Source organism: Suncus etruscus, chromosome 1, assembly GCF_024139225.1.
Source record: "Suncus etruscus isolate mSunEtr1 chromosome 1, mSunEtr1.pri.cur, whole genome shotgun sequence".
Lineage (NCBI taxonomy): Eukaryota > Metazoa > Chordata > Mammalia > Eulipotyphla > Soricidae > Suncus > Suncus etruscus.
In genome coordinates this window covers 144,305,629-144,320,286 of record NC_064848.1, presented here as the reverse complement: position 1 = coordinate 144,320,286, position 14,658 = coordinate 144,305,629, and the positions used below count along the sequence as shown (strand labels likewise).

The 14,658-nt window shown below is 39.4% G+C and overlaps 1 protein-coding gene across 1 annotated transcript in view; it reads right to left on the bottom strand.

Moving 5' to 3' along the window:
- AGBL3 (AGBL carboxypeptidase 3) overlaps positions 1-9,547 on the bottom strand; it is a 66,049-nt gene extending 56,502 nt beyond the window's left edge. Inside the window, exons 1-3 of the mRNA XM_049782454.1 lie at positions 9,486-9,547; positions 6,034-6,087; positions 2,233-2,426 (exon numbers count right to left, since the gene is read on the bottom strand). Of these exons, the coding sequence (XP_049638411.1) occupies positions 2,233-2,426; positions 6,034-6,087; positions 9,486-9,547 (310 nt within the window). The remainder of the gene's footprint in view (positions 1-2,232; positions 2,427-6,033; positions 6,088-9,485) is intronic.
- Between the last annotated feature and the right edge of the window lie 5,111 nt (positions 9,548-14,658).

The window sequence follows — 14,658 nt, the reverse complement described above, 5'->3', positions numbered from 1 at the left end:
CTACTTCACTTGGACTTAACCAGCCTTCATTTGAAATCCTGCATGCCAATGCTTGAATATATAATTCTGATGAGCAATAAATATATCAGGTGTATTACCTTAGAATAGATCATAGCTCAGATAATTAAGCACTGTCTGTTATCTTCCACAGGTAGGGAATAAGTAGAAGCTTGTTTTTATTTTTTAGATTCTGTAGATATATATTTTTACCTCTGCTGATTATAATTTCCATCTTCAAGGCAATAAACCAAAACCATAAGTATAATATGTGAAGACTTTTAAAAAATTCTGTTTGTCTTCCTAGTTAGTTTGAGGACCCTCTGCCATATAAAAACTATTTTTACAATAAAATCATAACATTCTCCTTGGAGGGTAATTTGAAATTCTAGTTATTCACTCTAAAATTATGTATATATTTGTTTCCATAGATGCATTAGTACACATACAAAACTATGTTCATCTGCCTCTGTGAATCAGAGTGGAGCTAACAAAAAAGTATTAATAAGATGTCAGTTAAATATGTGCTCACTCATTTAACTACTTAATGAACTGTAATTTTGAATTTTTGAATTTTATTTTTTTAAAAAACTAATTTGATTTTTTAAAGTACGTCTGAGTTCTAGTGCAAAAAAAACTAAAAGGAGAAGAAAGAAGAATACCCTCCTTTACCGGTGCAACCTTCCCACCACCAATGGCCCCCCATCTCCCTCCTACTCAAACCTTGCCTGCCTTCAAGACAGACATTCCATTTCTCTCACTCATTACCATTGTCATGATAGTTGTCAGTGTAGTTATTTCTTTAACTGCACTCACCACTCTTTGTGGTAAGGCTTCATATAGTGGGCCACTCCTTCCAGCCCTCATCTCTATTGTCTCTGGGTATTATTACCGTATTTTTCTTTTCTTTTTAAAATTAATATCTTTATCTAAGCACCATGATCACAAACACGTTTGTAGTGGGGTTTCTTTCTTTCTCTTCTTCCTTCCTCTCTCCCTCCCTCCCTCCCTCCTCTCCTCCCCTCCCTCCCTCTCTTTTTCTTTCTTTCTTTCTTTCTTTCTTTCTTTCTTTCTTTCTTTCTTTCTTTCTTTCTTTCTTTCTTTCTTTCTTTCTTTCTTATCTTCTCTTTCTTTCTTTCTTTCTTATCTTTCTTTCCTTTCTTTCTTTTCTTTCTTTCTTTCTTTCTTTCTTTCTTTTTCTTTTCTTTCTTTCTTTCTTCTCTTTCTTTCTTCTTTCTTCCTTCCTTTCCTCCTTCCTTCCTTCCTTCCTTCCTCCTCCTTCCTTCCTTCCTTCCTCTTCCTTTCTTTCTTTCTTTCTTTCTTCTTTCTTTCTTTCTTTCTTTCTTTCTTTCTTTCTTTCTTTTCTTTCTTTCTTTCTTTTCTTTTCTTTCATTCTCTTCATTCATTCATTCATTCATTCATTCATTCATTCTTTCTTCTCTCCTCTCTCTCTTCTTCTTTCCTTTCTTTTTCTTTCTCTTCTTTCATTCATTCCTTCTTTCTTTCTTTCTCCTTCTCTTTCTTTCTTTCCTTTCTTTTTCTTTCTCTTCTTTCATTCATTCATTCATTCTTCTTTCTTCTTTCTTTCTTTCTTTCTTTCTTATCTTTCTTTCTTTCTTTCTTTCTCTCTTCTTTCTTTCCTTTCTTTCTTTCTCTCATCTCTCTCTCTCTCTTTCTTTCTTTCTTTCTTCTTTCCTTCTCTCTTTCTTTCCTTTTTCTTTTTCTCTCTTTTTCTTTCTCTCCTTCTTTCTTTTGGTTTTTTCGGCCACACCCGTTTGATGCTCAGGGTTACTCCTGGCTAAGTGCTCGAAATTGCCCTGGCTTGGGGGGACCATATGGGACACCGGCGGATTAAACTGCAGGTCCTCTCCTTGGCTAGCGCTTGCAGGCAGACATCTTACCTCCGTTCATCAGTGCAATCTTCATGCCCCCCCATCTTCCTCCTCCCTCACTCCCTTGCCTATCTTCAAAACAGGCATCTACTTCTCTCACTCACTACCATTGTCATGATAGTTGCCTCTGTGTGTGTGTGTCTGTGTGTGTGTGTGTGTAAAGTCAATTTCACTTGTTCCATTTTAGCATTTTAAATGTGGCTACTAAAAAAACTTAAAATTTTACATGGTTCATCTTACATTCTGTTGTATTTTTTTTGAACACCATGGATTTCCGATTAAAATAAAAAATAACAAAGTAAATCTGCTAATGTTTGAATGCTCAAAACTGCCAAGAACATACCTATATGTTGCACTTTTTCATTGATGACCTCACAGTGGTATGGCCACCGTGTTGGGCTCAGAGGACCGGAAGAAGATACACCATATAAATCTCGTGGTTCACGAAGACGTGGCACCCATCTCCCCAACTGGTATTCTAATATTATCTGTGTGGTCCGAGGGAAAAATGGGTCACTGATACTGTCAGCTGCAAAATGATTCAGATATAATTGATTGTGAGCAATAAGAAGAAAAAATATTGGTTCCTATAACTTTTTAAATAATATCTATGGAATTTTTATTTATTATTTTTTTGTTTCAGAGAACACACCAGGAGGTACTCAGGGGCTTTACTCATGGCTCTGCATTGAGGTCTCACTCCTGGCAGGCCGAGAGACAATACATAGGGGTATCAGAGACTGAACCTGGGTAATCCATGTACAAGGCGCCAACCCACTGTACTATCACCCCAGCCCCTTAGAATTTAAAAGCAAAGCATACTAATGAGATTTTATGACAGACTTTCATGATCATTAAAGACTGCTAGTCTCAGATACAATTTATGTTAAATTCTCACTATCACACTGCCACAGAATTTTCTCTTGCATTTGTCTCTTGCAGCTTTTCTAGAGAACTGTCTACTTAAGAGTCTCAAACTTAGTCACACGGAGAAAAAAATGTGTCTAATAAGTTAAATACACTCTTCGTCATTAATACTTCACCACCTCATTGAACTATATTCTCAAAGTGTGAACACACAGTCACTTTTCAGATCCATTATAAGGGACCCTGCATGACACAAGCCCAGGAATCATGCATTTAATGGGGCTGATCCAATTAGGTAGCTAAGAGGTTCTGTCACTTGTAGAGTATCAATTTGATGGTGACAACCACACCTTTTTATCCCATTTCCCTGGCCTTAAAAAACGTTTCAACATTCAGCTTTTCTCTTCTTTCACAAAGTTGCTTCTCTGTTTGTCTCATTGTTTTATCTGACTCTAAAATGGATTTTTTTTTATCTGTAATAAATTTCTTAATTAATTTTGAACAACCACAGGGATTGTCATTAGATGAGGAATCTAAACTTCTATTCTAACTCCTTTATACCAGAATGGTTTTGGATTCTTGAAATGTAAAAATTACTCCATCTAAATAAGCAGTAATATTACCTTCCCTTGTTAACTTCTCAGATTTGCTAATTAGAGCCACTTATTTGAAATATTCAGTCATTGGGCCCGGAGAGATAGCACAGAGGCATTTGCCTTGCAAGCAGCCAAATCCAGACCAAAGGTGGTTGGTTCGAATCCCGGTGTCCCATATGGTCCCCTGTGTCTGCCAGGAGCTATTCTGAGCAGACAGCCAGGAGTAAACCCCTGAGCACCGCTGGGTGTGACCCCCCCAAAAAATTCAGTCATTAAATATCTACCACTACATATCAAAAACTATAAATACATGGTAATGATTCAGATGTGAAAAAAGTCCCGAAGTTTTAAGTGTTTTAAGTGATGCTGCTATTGTACAATAAAAAGGGAAATAAGATAATTTCAGATGGTGATAAATGTTAATCCCCCCAAATAGAACAAACACAACGGAAGTAATAATGGGAACATTACTTTAGGTGGGGTGGTCAGGCAAGTCCTCTTCTGAAGAGGTCACAGCTGAGCTGAGTCCTAAAACTGATGCGAGTTAGTCCTGGTATAAAAAACGTCCATCCTGGAATAGTGTAACATGGCTAAAAGCAATCCCTAAATTATTAAGACTGATTTGTGGCAACTTGCATCAGAATAATGGCCAATAACACTCTAGAACAGAACACACAAAAATCCACAATGGGTGTGTAATATTTACAAGTCGTTAATCAAAAATGAAGAGTTCCAGTCTTTTGTGGCAATGACTAAGTCCTTGTAACTCCTCTCCTCCCAGTGATTACAGTTAAGTAATAAGCATAGCTACTAGAAGCAGTTTGAAAGTCCAACAAAATCAAGTGGTGGGTGGATGGAGTCCCAAAAGTGAAAGAGGGCATGAGATACATGAGTTTCTTCTCCGCTCTGTCCTGAGAAAGGTTCAGTTCACCTTTGAAAGTGCAGTGGCACAAGTGGCTCAATGTCAGAGAGAAGTCCCTATTCTTTCTTAACAAAAAGGTTCTCTTAGTATGGAGGGAATCTGAAGAGAGAGAAAACCAGAGAGAATGTCATCCTGCTCTGTGACTGAGCCAGCACAGATCTCAGGCATTCCTTGAGCTAAACAAGCAGAGAGGCACTTCAAAAGACGAAACTTGAACTGGAACTTGAACCACTGGAACTTGAAAACATACATTTCTCAGCTCCAAACCTCACATTAATAGATTTGTGAGTGTGAGACAGCTCGGACCAGTGCCAGGCAGAGCTTAGAAAACAGAGATACAAATCATTTCCACAAGTCTCTGAATCCCTGAACTACACAGGAATAGGAAAGAAAAAAACCCCAACAAACATATCAGTCATACGGATCTGAGCTGACATTAGAAACTGCCTGCAGGGAAGAACCAGAACTTAGAATCTAACAATTAATCTAGGGTGGGGCTGGAGAGATAATACTAAGGTTAAGTGCTTGTCTAGTATGTTGCTGTCGCCAAGACCCTGATCACATGGCTCTGAACACGGAGTTAGGTCCAGATGAGGCCTCCACACAAAACAAATTCTATGTAACCAATATTTCAGAGCTAGGAGCAAATCAGGAGATTAAGCAACAAAATGTCAACAGTGTAATTTTATTATAATCAAATGGAAAAAGTAAACTTGAATAAATGAAATGATAGAAGTTCATTGCAAGAGACCAGAAAACATTGTTGATGACCATGCCAAAAAGAGTATTTTTCAAATTTGAAAAATACGTAGTTTCCATAAGGCTGACTATATACTTAGCTTATGACCTAGTAACCACTCCAAGATATTTAAAGAACTGTATACAAGTGTCCATAAGAACTTCACATGTAAAGCTCATATACAAAAACAATACAAATAATACAAATAACTACTAATGCAAAGACAAAATGAATACTACTTAATTAAAAATAATCTTATTAATTATGCAGTATCATGGATACTTCTAAAAAGTCCTGATGCTGAGTCAAAGATGACAAATTATTCTGCCTCTGTGAATCTTTTAAAACGTTTGATTAATGGAGATCAAGGAGATTCACATATTTGTTACTATGATAACAAAAACAAATACATTTATTTTGAGATGACCCCAACATTCAGTTTTTATTCTCAGCTATATTCAGTTATATGGGGGTGAAAACTAACAGTTTTAAGCAAACTAGAATCTACAAGAATATTAACCAGGTGGAGAATAGTTTCTCCTTCAAAGTTTTAGGATAGTAGAAAAAATATGAAATAATCTAAAATGTACTTAAATTTTAGGAATACTGTGATATGTACACATTTAGAAGACATATTACACGTGTTATACCTGAAATTTAAGTAACGATGTCTTTGTATTTAAGTAGGGGGGTGTTTTATATTTTTAAATCACTGTATCCATTATAAAATCATACTTAAGTGCATTTAAGTCTTAGGTAAGTGTTACCATGAATTCTTATTCAAAATGATTGAAGAGTGAGCACTCTCATTTAGTTGAACTTCAAAGCCTTACAACCATGGATACATTTTTCTCTCATCCCAAACATAAAGTAGTTCTATACTATACAATCTCAAAACCATAATAGTAGTATTCTATATTATACAATGTTTCCTTTCCAATTTTCTTATATTCTTGTTTTTTATTCCACAGGTAACCACTGAAGAAAAGGGAAAATAAGAGTAAATTCAACACCTGCTAAAGTGCACATGGAAGTATATCTTCACTCACAAATTTCATGAAAGCATCATCCATCCTAAAACAAGAAGAGAGTTTTAAAATATTTCTCTTCTCAAAGCAGAAGTTTCCAAATCCAAATTGTAGCATGAAATAATTAACGATGGGGCCTGGATGGCGATGGATGGAGGCCCTTTGTGCTTAGGCCCCAGCCACGTGGCTTCATCCCCCCATCCAGCTGGCGAATTTCAGGCCCAGGGTAATCCACGTAATTAAGACTCACTCACACGCAGCGCCTTCAGGAAGAATCATCTTTATTTATGCCCTAGCCACCACAGGTGTGTGGCCTATGTCAACCTTTTAAGCATTCAGCTATATTTTGCTAGCCCTGCATCTTATCTCCTGTTAGCCATCTTCCCTTGGGCTCCATGCGGCCCAAAGATCCCAAAAGCCAGGAAGCCAAGCCGGGCCAAGAGAGAAACGGCAAAAAGGCAAAAGGGGGCCGAATCCCTTTCGTCCAGGCTTATTCTAACTTTTTCCCGGACCCCTCCCCGGAATGGGAGGTCTTGCAGGTAGGGGTCACACCTATTATCCGGTTAAGACCCCTCCCAGAAATGGGTGGGTCTTAGGGTACACCACATTTCCCCCTTTTTTAAATATTTTCATGCGCCAACAGTAATAAAGTGAAAATTAATATACCAGCCCCCTTTTCAAAAACATATCATTTGCAAAATATACTTTACACCTGTAACCTAAAAATTCTATTAATGCTTTTTTACCAAGCACTATTTCGGAACTTTCATGTTCCTATATTTTTAAACTATATTGGGGGAACTTCACTGTTCCTATATTTTTCCTATACACAAGTACTTCAGCATACATGCATAACATACATTTTAAAAACAGGCTAAGTACATTAAAATACACAGTAAAACATTTGCAATTGAAAATATTAACTCTGAAAGACAACAAAACACATTTAAATTATAAAGAAAATGACTAAGACAAAGATGCAGGTGGTTAGAAATTAGATGTTAAAATGGGCTAAACTGAATGACTTCCCTTTTATTTTTATTTTTTAACTACTAAGTAAAACTTATTCCATCACCAACTATGAGTAAAATATTACTACCCACTAATTTTGTACACCTAAAACCATAGTTCAGATGATTAATTTGTTCCACGTTGATCTCACCACGTGGCTTCTTTAAACTTTTAAAGTTCAGATGTTTTGTCCCACGCTGATCTTACCACGTGGCTTTCTTCCGTAGTTCCAGGCTCCGCTGGCCGGTTTGTGATCTGGAGCGAGGATTTCAGGTTTTTCGCTTTTTCGGGCAAAGCTAGGCCCAGCCAAGCCGATTTCAGCCGAGATCCCAGCCGAGCCGAGCTGCTTGGAGCTTGCCACTTGGAGCTTTTTGCCGCAGGGGCTTCACCCGCTGCCTTTTTTCCCCTCTGGGCACTTTGGATGTTCAGAGTTCCAAGTGATTTAAACCTAAAAGTTCAGTTCGAAATTTCCAAAGTCGAAATCCAAATTCAAGCAAAGGTCATTTTCAGAAAATCAGTCCACTTTAAAATACATTCTTTTTTCTCCTCCGTTTCCAATTTAGACTTTTAATAAGTCCCTTTGAAGAGGCCCAGGTTTTTGTTTCTTGTAACAAAGTTTCAGTTTTGGGCCCTGAGGCCTGGGCTGGAGGTGATGCAAGCTTTCCACCTCCTTTTGTTTTAATTGCCCTTGTTTCCCTAGAAGGGGTCACGGCCATGTTTGAACATCGGCTCCACGTGGCCCAGTGTTTTGGGCTCAGTGCACCCGAAAAGAGCCAAAATGAAACAAAAGAGCAGAAAACTCCTCACCATTTTTGCTGTTTTGTTGGGTCCAGGATTCAGGTCAAAGTTCGGAGCCGCCATTGGTAGCATGAAATATTTATCGATGGGGCTGGATGGCGATGGATGGAGGCCTTTGTGCTTAGGCCCCCAGCCACGTGGCTTCATCCCCATCCAGCTGGCGAATTTCTGGCCCAGGTAATCCACGTAATTAAGACTCACTCACCACGCAGGCTTCAGGAAGAATCATCTTTATTTATGCCCTAGCCACCACAGGTGTGTGGCCTATGTCAACCTTTTAAGCCATTCAGCCTATATTTTGCTAGCCCTGCATCTTATCTCCTGTTAGCCATCTTCCCTTTGGGCTCCATGCGGCCCAAAGATCCAAAAGCCCATGAAGCCAAGCCGGGCCAAGAGAGAAACGGCAAAAAGGCAAAAGGGGCCGAATCCTTTCGTCCCAGGCTTATCTAACTTTTTCCCGACCCCTCCCAGGAATGGGAGGTCTTGCAGGTAGGGTCACACCTATTATCCGGTTAAGACCCCTCCCAGAAATGGGTGGGTCTTAGGGTACACCACACAAATATTTTACTCCCATCTTACTATTTAGAATTGAATGTACATCTTTAATGAATAAAAGTTAAGGATGATTATGGCCCATTGGTCTTTAAATACCCAATATTTCAAAGATACTGAGACCTTCGATTTTCCAAAGTCTTCCATTAGGTAAGCCCCATAATAATGGGTGTGGAGAAGGAATCAAAGCTCAAGGTTCTTGGCAAATTTGAGAATAGTTTAAACAGTTTGAACAAACTGAAGAACAACAACACATGAAAACTTACAATGAAAAAAAATAAGACAGAAAAAATAAACAACGCGATTGGCTGAAAGGAAGTCTCAGAAATATGTACCAGAACCAAACTATTTTTTAGCCTTTTTGCGGGGCTGGCAGGAGGAGGGCTCATCACTAGCTGTGCTGAGGGCTTCTTCCTGGCAGAGGACAATATTGCTACAGGGATATTGAACCCAGATCATTTGTATGTCTCTCTGGCTTGAAGAATCATATTATTTAGCTTTATGTTTATTATTATTAGATTTAAAAAATATCTTTAAGCACCATGATTACATACATGTTTGTAGTTGGGTTTTATTCATAAAAAGAATCCAGTGCAATCTTCCCACCACTAATGCCCTTTTTCTCTCCTTCCTCACCCCTTGCCTGTATTTGAAGCAGGCATTCTATTTCTCTCACACTACTACCATTGTCATGATGAATCATATTATTTTAAAAAGATTATCTTTCTTCTGCCTCCCCACATTTCTTTGTCATTCCTTTGCATAAACACTACACTAAATTTATTACAGCCATATATGTTTAATTTAGAAAGCTGAAAATCCTAATACTGACACATATTATCATACATATAAAACTCAGAAGACTCAGCTAAATAATTTCTCAAAAAAAAATCAGTGTCCTTTTTCTTTCCAGATAGAACATGCCTCACACAATAATAATATAGCTTTCAAACCATTTCCTAACTTCAATAAAAACTGGTTAAACATTGATTTTTATATCACAGAGATGTTATATTTCACTGGGAGTTTGTATTTTATAATAGCTTTTATCTTAAATAAAGGCAAAGTTGAGCAAAACTTACTGATTCATCTTCATCAGTGTCTGATCTGTCTGAAAAGTCTTCGTTTTCTGAGTCTTCTGACATCTTTCAATATTTGGCTTGAAATGTCTTATATGGCTATGCTGTAAAACAATTACTAACACCTTTATTTGACAGTATTTTTAGGTTGTATTTATTACATTAAATGCACATTCCGGGGCCACCTGCATCTCTGGACAGGGACCCAAAGCATACAATCATTCAGACCACTGGAGCAATCAATGACACACCATAGACTTTCGGTACAGGTCCCATTCATAGAACACGCTTTTGCAAACTACTACTTCCTTTTTCTTTTCTTTTCTTTTCTTTTCTTTTCTTTTCTTTTCTTTTCTTTTCTTTTCTTTTCTTTTCTTTTCTTTTCTCTCTCTTTCTCTTTTCCCCCATTTTTCTTTCCCTTTCTCCTTGATTCTTATCAATTCAATCTTTTTTTCGGGCCACACCCATTTGATGCTCAGGGGTTACTCCTGGCTAAGTGCTCAGAAATTGCCCCTGGCTTGGGGGGACCAAATGAGATGCCAGGGGATCGAACCGAGGTCCTTCCTTGGCTAGCACTTGCAAGACAGACACCTTACCTTTAGCGCCACCTTGCTGGCCCCAATATAATCTTTTTAAACTTATTTCTACTGTAATTACTTATTCTTCTTTTTTCTCTCCTCTTATCTTTTGTTTTCCCCCTCTTTCTCTCCTAATCTGTATCTTAACCATTTATTTATCTTTTCTTAACTCAATTATCTCTTAAAAGGTCAGACTCAGCCTATGAGGGTCAGGACTTTAACAGCAACCTAAGAATAGATCAATAACACCTGTCTTTATGTGGACATGAGTTTGTAGACAGTGGACTCCCCTTTGATTGCCATAAATATAAATAAATAAAATATAAATAATTCATGCCTAAAGTGTATATAACCCCTCCTATATATTATCTCCCTTCCCCTTTCAGAAATTCTAATTTCCTTTCATCCCCCAACCCTGATCCGAGATCTCTCCTTATCTAACCCTCTTTACCCTCAGTTCTTAATTCATCAGGTACTGAGACAGATCTCCTGCCCCAATAAGCCACCACCCAGCTCCAAAGTGAAAGGACACCCTCTCAGTCCCAAGTCTCACATACCAGCAAGAAACTACAACCAACACTCCTGATGACTCATGCTCTGTGGCCCTCCTTCTCACCCCCCAAATGTGGACTGTTACATGCTACTGATTCAGCCCCAAAAGGACCCCCAGCCCAAGGACACTATCTGATCCCTTATGGTCGCAAATCATTTCTCAAACTCAACAAGACCATGGTGTGTGATCAAATTGTGCCCTGGACTTCACCCACCCCACACAAAAATGTCTCAAAAGACTTAATGGGGAGGCCTATATGTCCTTTACATGTTTAATACCTCTATAATAATACCACCTAGTCTGTTTATCCCCAAATATAAGAACCTCTTAAATAACTTATTTTCTTTAATACCTTTTCTAAATTTATTTTTAGTTATTTCTTCATATATATATATTTTTTTTCTCTTTCTCCTCTGGAACTTCATCTCTCTTGGTTTTGCTTGGTATGAAAATCTACAAGAAAAAGTCCTACCTAGGATAAAAATCTCAGGTCAAAACCAGGGCACAGAGATTGTGTAGCCTGACATTCTTACCCCCAAACACACCAGCAATACAATTTGGCACCATTTTTTGCAAAGGCATAGTAAAAAAGGAAAATTTTACATATAGAAACAAGCTCTTATCAACTAGGAATAAGAGCCCATACATTTTATAATACAGGGGCATATCTGACCCTGAGCATGTGTCATTTGGACCCAACCCAGAACCCCAGATCCCAGACGTGGAACCGACACAGGCCCCAGCAACAGCACCAGGAACCAAACCCCTCCCTGAGAAATTCCTAATACCACTCTGGCACCAACTTGCACCAGTTTTGATATGACATTTTGACATGAGGAAATGGCAACAACTTGATCTAAGAGAGGGTTGCTCTATCTCATCACCTAACGGTATGATGAAATCAGAAGACATGCCATCCATTGCTCTATGTAAAAACCAAAATTGCTAACTAGAGAAGATTGACCTTGACAAAATGGACTGGGCAGAACATATCGAGGGACCAATAAAAAAGATTCTAGCTTAGGCCATGGCCTAGGATTCATACAAAAACCAAGATCTCTAATTCCAGAGGTCTGACTCTGACAACTGTGACTGAACAGAACTTCTGAAACCACACTGAAAGACTCTCTCCCAGGCTTTGTCCAAGGATCTGAGCAAAAACCAAGACCACTAATTACAGAAGACTGATTACAACAACAGTGATGGAACAGAACCTCTAGAACCGTAAAGAAAAACTCACTCCTAACCTTCGTCCTATGACCTACGCAAACACCAAAATCTCTAGCTACAGAGGCCAGATGTTATTATCCACAATTGAGTGGAAAGTTTCCTGGTACCATAAAAAGACCTTGGGATGCGAAAATGGGCGTGTATGAAGCCTGTAGGTGTTCCCATGGCAGTATGCTTCAGGGGCCGAGAAACCCTGCATCTCTTAGGTCAAGGAAATTCCTTTTCTTTCTTCTTTCTTTCTTTCTTTCTTTCTTTCTTCTTCTTCTTTCTTTCTTTCTTTCTTTCTTTTTCTTTCTTTCTTTCTTTCTTTCTTTCTTTCTTTCTTCTTTCTTTCTTTCTTTCTTCTTTCTTTCTTTCTTTTCTTTCTTCTTTCTTTCTTCTTTCTTTCTTTCTTTCTTTCTTTCTTCTTTCTTTTCTTTCTTTCTTCTTTCTTTCTTTCTTTCTTTTTTTTTTTTTTTTTTTTTTTTTTTTGGTTTTTGGGCCACACCCGGCGGTGCTCAGGGGTTACTCCTGGCTGTCTGCTCAGAAATAGCTCCTGGCAGGCACGGGGGACCATATGGGACACTGGGATTCGAACCAACTACCTTTGGTCCTGGATCGGCTTGCAAGGCAAACCCCGCTGTGCTATCTCTCCGGGCCGGAAATTCCCTTTCTAATTTCCCCAATGCTTACTGTGCCTTTGCAAAAGAAGAAGAGAAGAAGAAGAAGAAGAGGAGGAGGAGGAGGAGGAGGAGGAGGAGGAGAGAAGGAGGAGGAGGAGGAGAAGGAGGAGGAGAAGGAGGAGAGGAGAGAGGAGGAGAGGAGGAGGAGAGAGAGGAGGAGGAGAGAGGAGAAGGAGGAGGAGAAGGAGGAGGAGGAGGAGAAGGAGGAGTAGGAGTAGGAGGAGGAGGAGGAGAAGAAGAAGAAGAAGAAGAAGAAGAAGAAGAAGAAGAAGAAGAAGAAGAAGAAGAAGAAGAAGAAGAAGAAGAAGAAGAAGAAGAAGAAGAAGAAGAAGAAACAAAATCCTTTTTGTAGTTGCTGGTTTGGTTTTTGTTGTTGTTGGTTTATTTGGGGGTTGACTGTTTTTTTCTTTTCTTTTTTTGGCTCTTGTTATTTTTTGCTTTTTTTGTTTTGTTTTGTTTCTGCACACACACACACACACACACACACACACACACACACACACACACACACACACACACACACACACACACACACACACTCCCCATCTTTCCGCTGCCAGCATCCCCCCAGTCTTCCTCCGGGCACTTCACTATCCTGCCAGGGATAAGTGCTCGCCCCGCCCAGACTCCCTTTGGTCAGGCCCGGGATACCTAAAGATGGTGAGACGTCGCTATAGCGCTTAAAGCTCTGGCCACGCCCCCTAAGCAAAGTCGCCAGTTACTGGGGCAACAGAATCATCTCGCGAGACTTTGGGCAGCCCGCAAGAAGCTAATAGCTCGAGGAATGAACCCTCGCGGGATTTGGGGGCTAGAGGAAAAGGCGGCCCGCAGGATTCTGGGAACTCGGGGCAGAGCTGCCATGTAGGTGGAGCGAAAAGCCCGTGCTGGCGGGAAAGTTTAGGAGTGGAGAAGAGGCCGACAAAGCAGTAGTGTCTCTCTCCCCACCATCATCCCGTCTTTTTGCAATCCGATTTTTTGGAGCAGGTTAAGGTTTGTGCTTGGCTGGTCTTGACTGGCACGCTGACTTGCTTTCTGCACGGTTGTGGGATCTTTCCGACTCGAAAAATAAGTTTTTTAAAATGCTTGAGACATCATAAACATACGAGGAAATATTTGGCTTCTCAAAAATCCAGATCAGGGGCCAGAGCGGTAGGGCGTTTGTCTTGAACGCGGCTGACCCAGGACAGACCTGGATTCTATCCCTGGCGTCCCAAATGGTTCCCCAAGCCCAAGCCAGTAGTGATTTCTGAGCGCTTAGCCAGGAGTAACCCCTGAGCATCACTGGATGTACCCCCCCCCCCAATCCATATGAACTCAGTCAAAATACTGTTTCAAAATAAAAAAAATTAATGAAAAACTACATTTCATTCTTCTAGGGCACCATGCAAATAAATCATTTTGCATATCTCGTCTCAGCCAATTTAATATGATCTTTCAGTAACAGATGTAGATATTCTGTTGTGATTCAGTTCCCCCTTCCCATACCTCTGTCCTTAGCTCTGGCAAAATGCTGGGTGTTGTGTGTATATATACGAGTACGCTTATTTTCAAACTCAGCCTCACACATATCAGCCATATGCCATCTTTTTGGTTCCTACATGGAGCCTGATGTGTAGATGTTTGTAATGCTACACCAGTGGAAGTTATAGATTACACAGTAAGTGTGAAAGTAGAATGAAGGATGAAACACTATGATTTAAAGCAACAAGGGTCAGTGTCCTCTCTAAATATGCTAAGTGTCAAGTAAATTGTATTAAAGAATTAATCTTGGTGACCAAAGATGTCAGTAAGATGATGAAGTGATTGGAGCATTGATTTTTATGACATCATAGAAGTTAGTACACATATACTTCTAAAAGTATTAAGATTAGTCTACACACTGAATAGTCTCACTCATCTAGGGGGTTTAAGAAAAATAGAAGACAGTATTGTAATAATACCCAGAGACAAAAGAGATGAGGGCTGGAGGGAGCCACTCACAATATGAAGCTTATCACAAAGAGTGGTGAGTGCAGTTAGAGAAATAACTACACTCACAACTATCATGACGATGGTAGTGGGTGAGTGAGAGAAATAGATGCCTGTCTCGAAGACAGGTGGGGGTGGGGGAGGAGAGAAATGGGGGCATTGGTGGTGGGAAGGCTACACTGATGA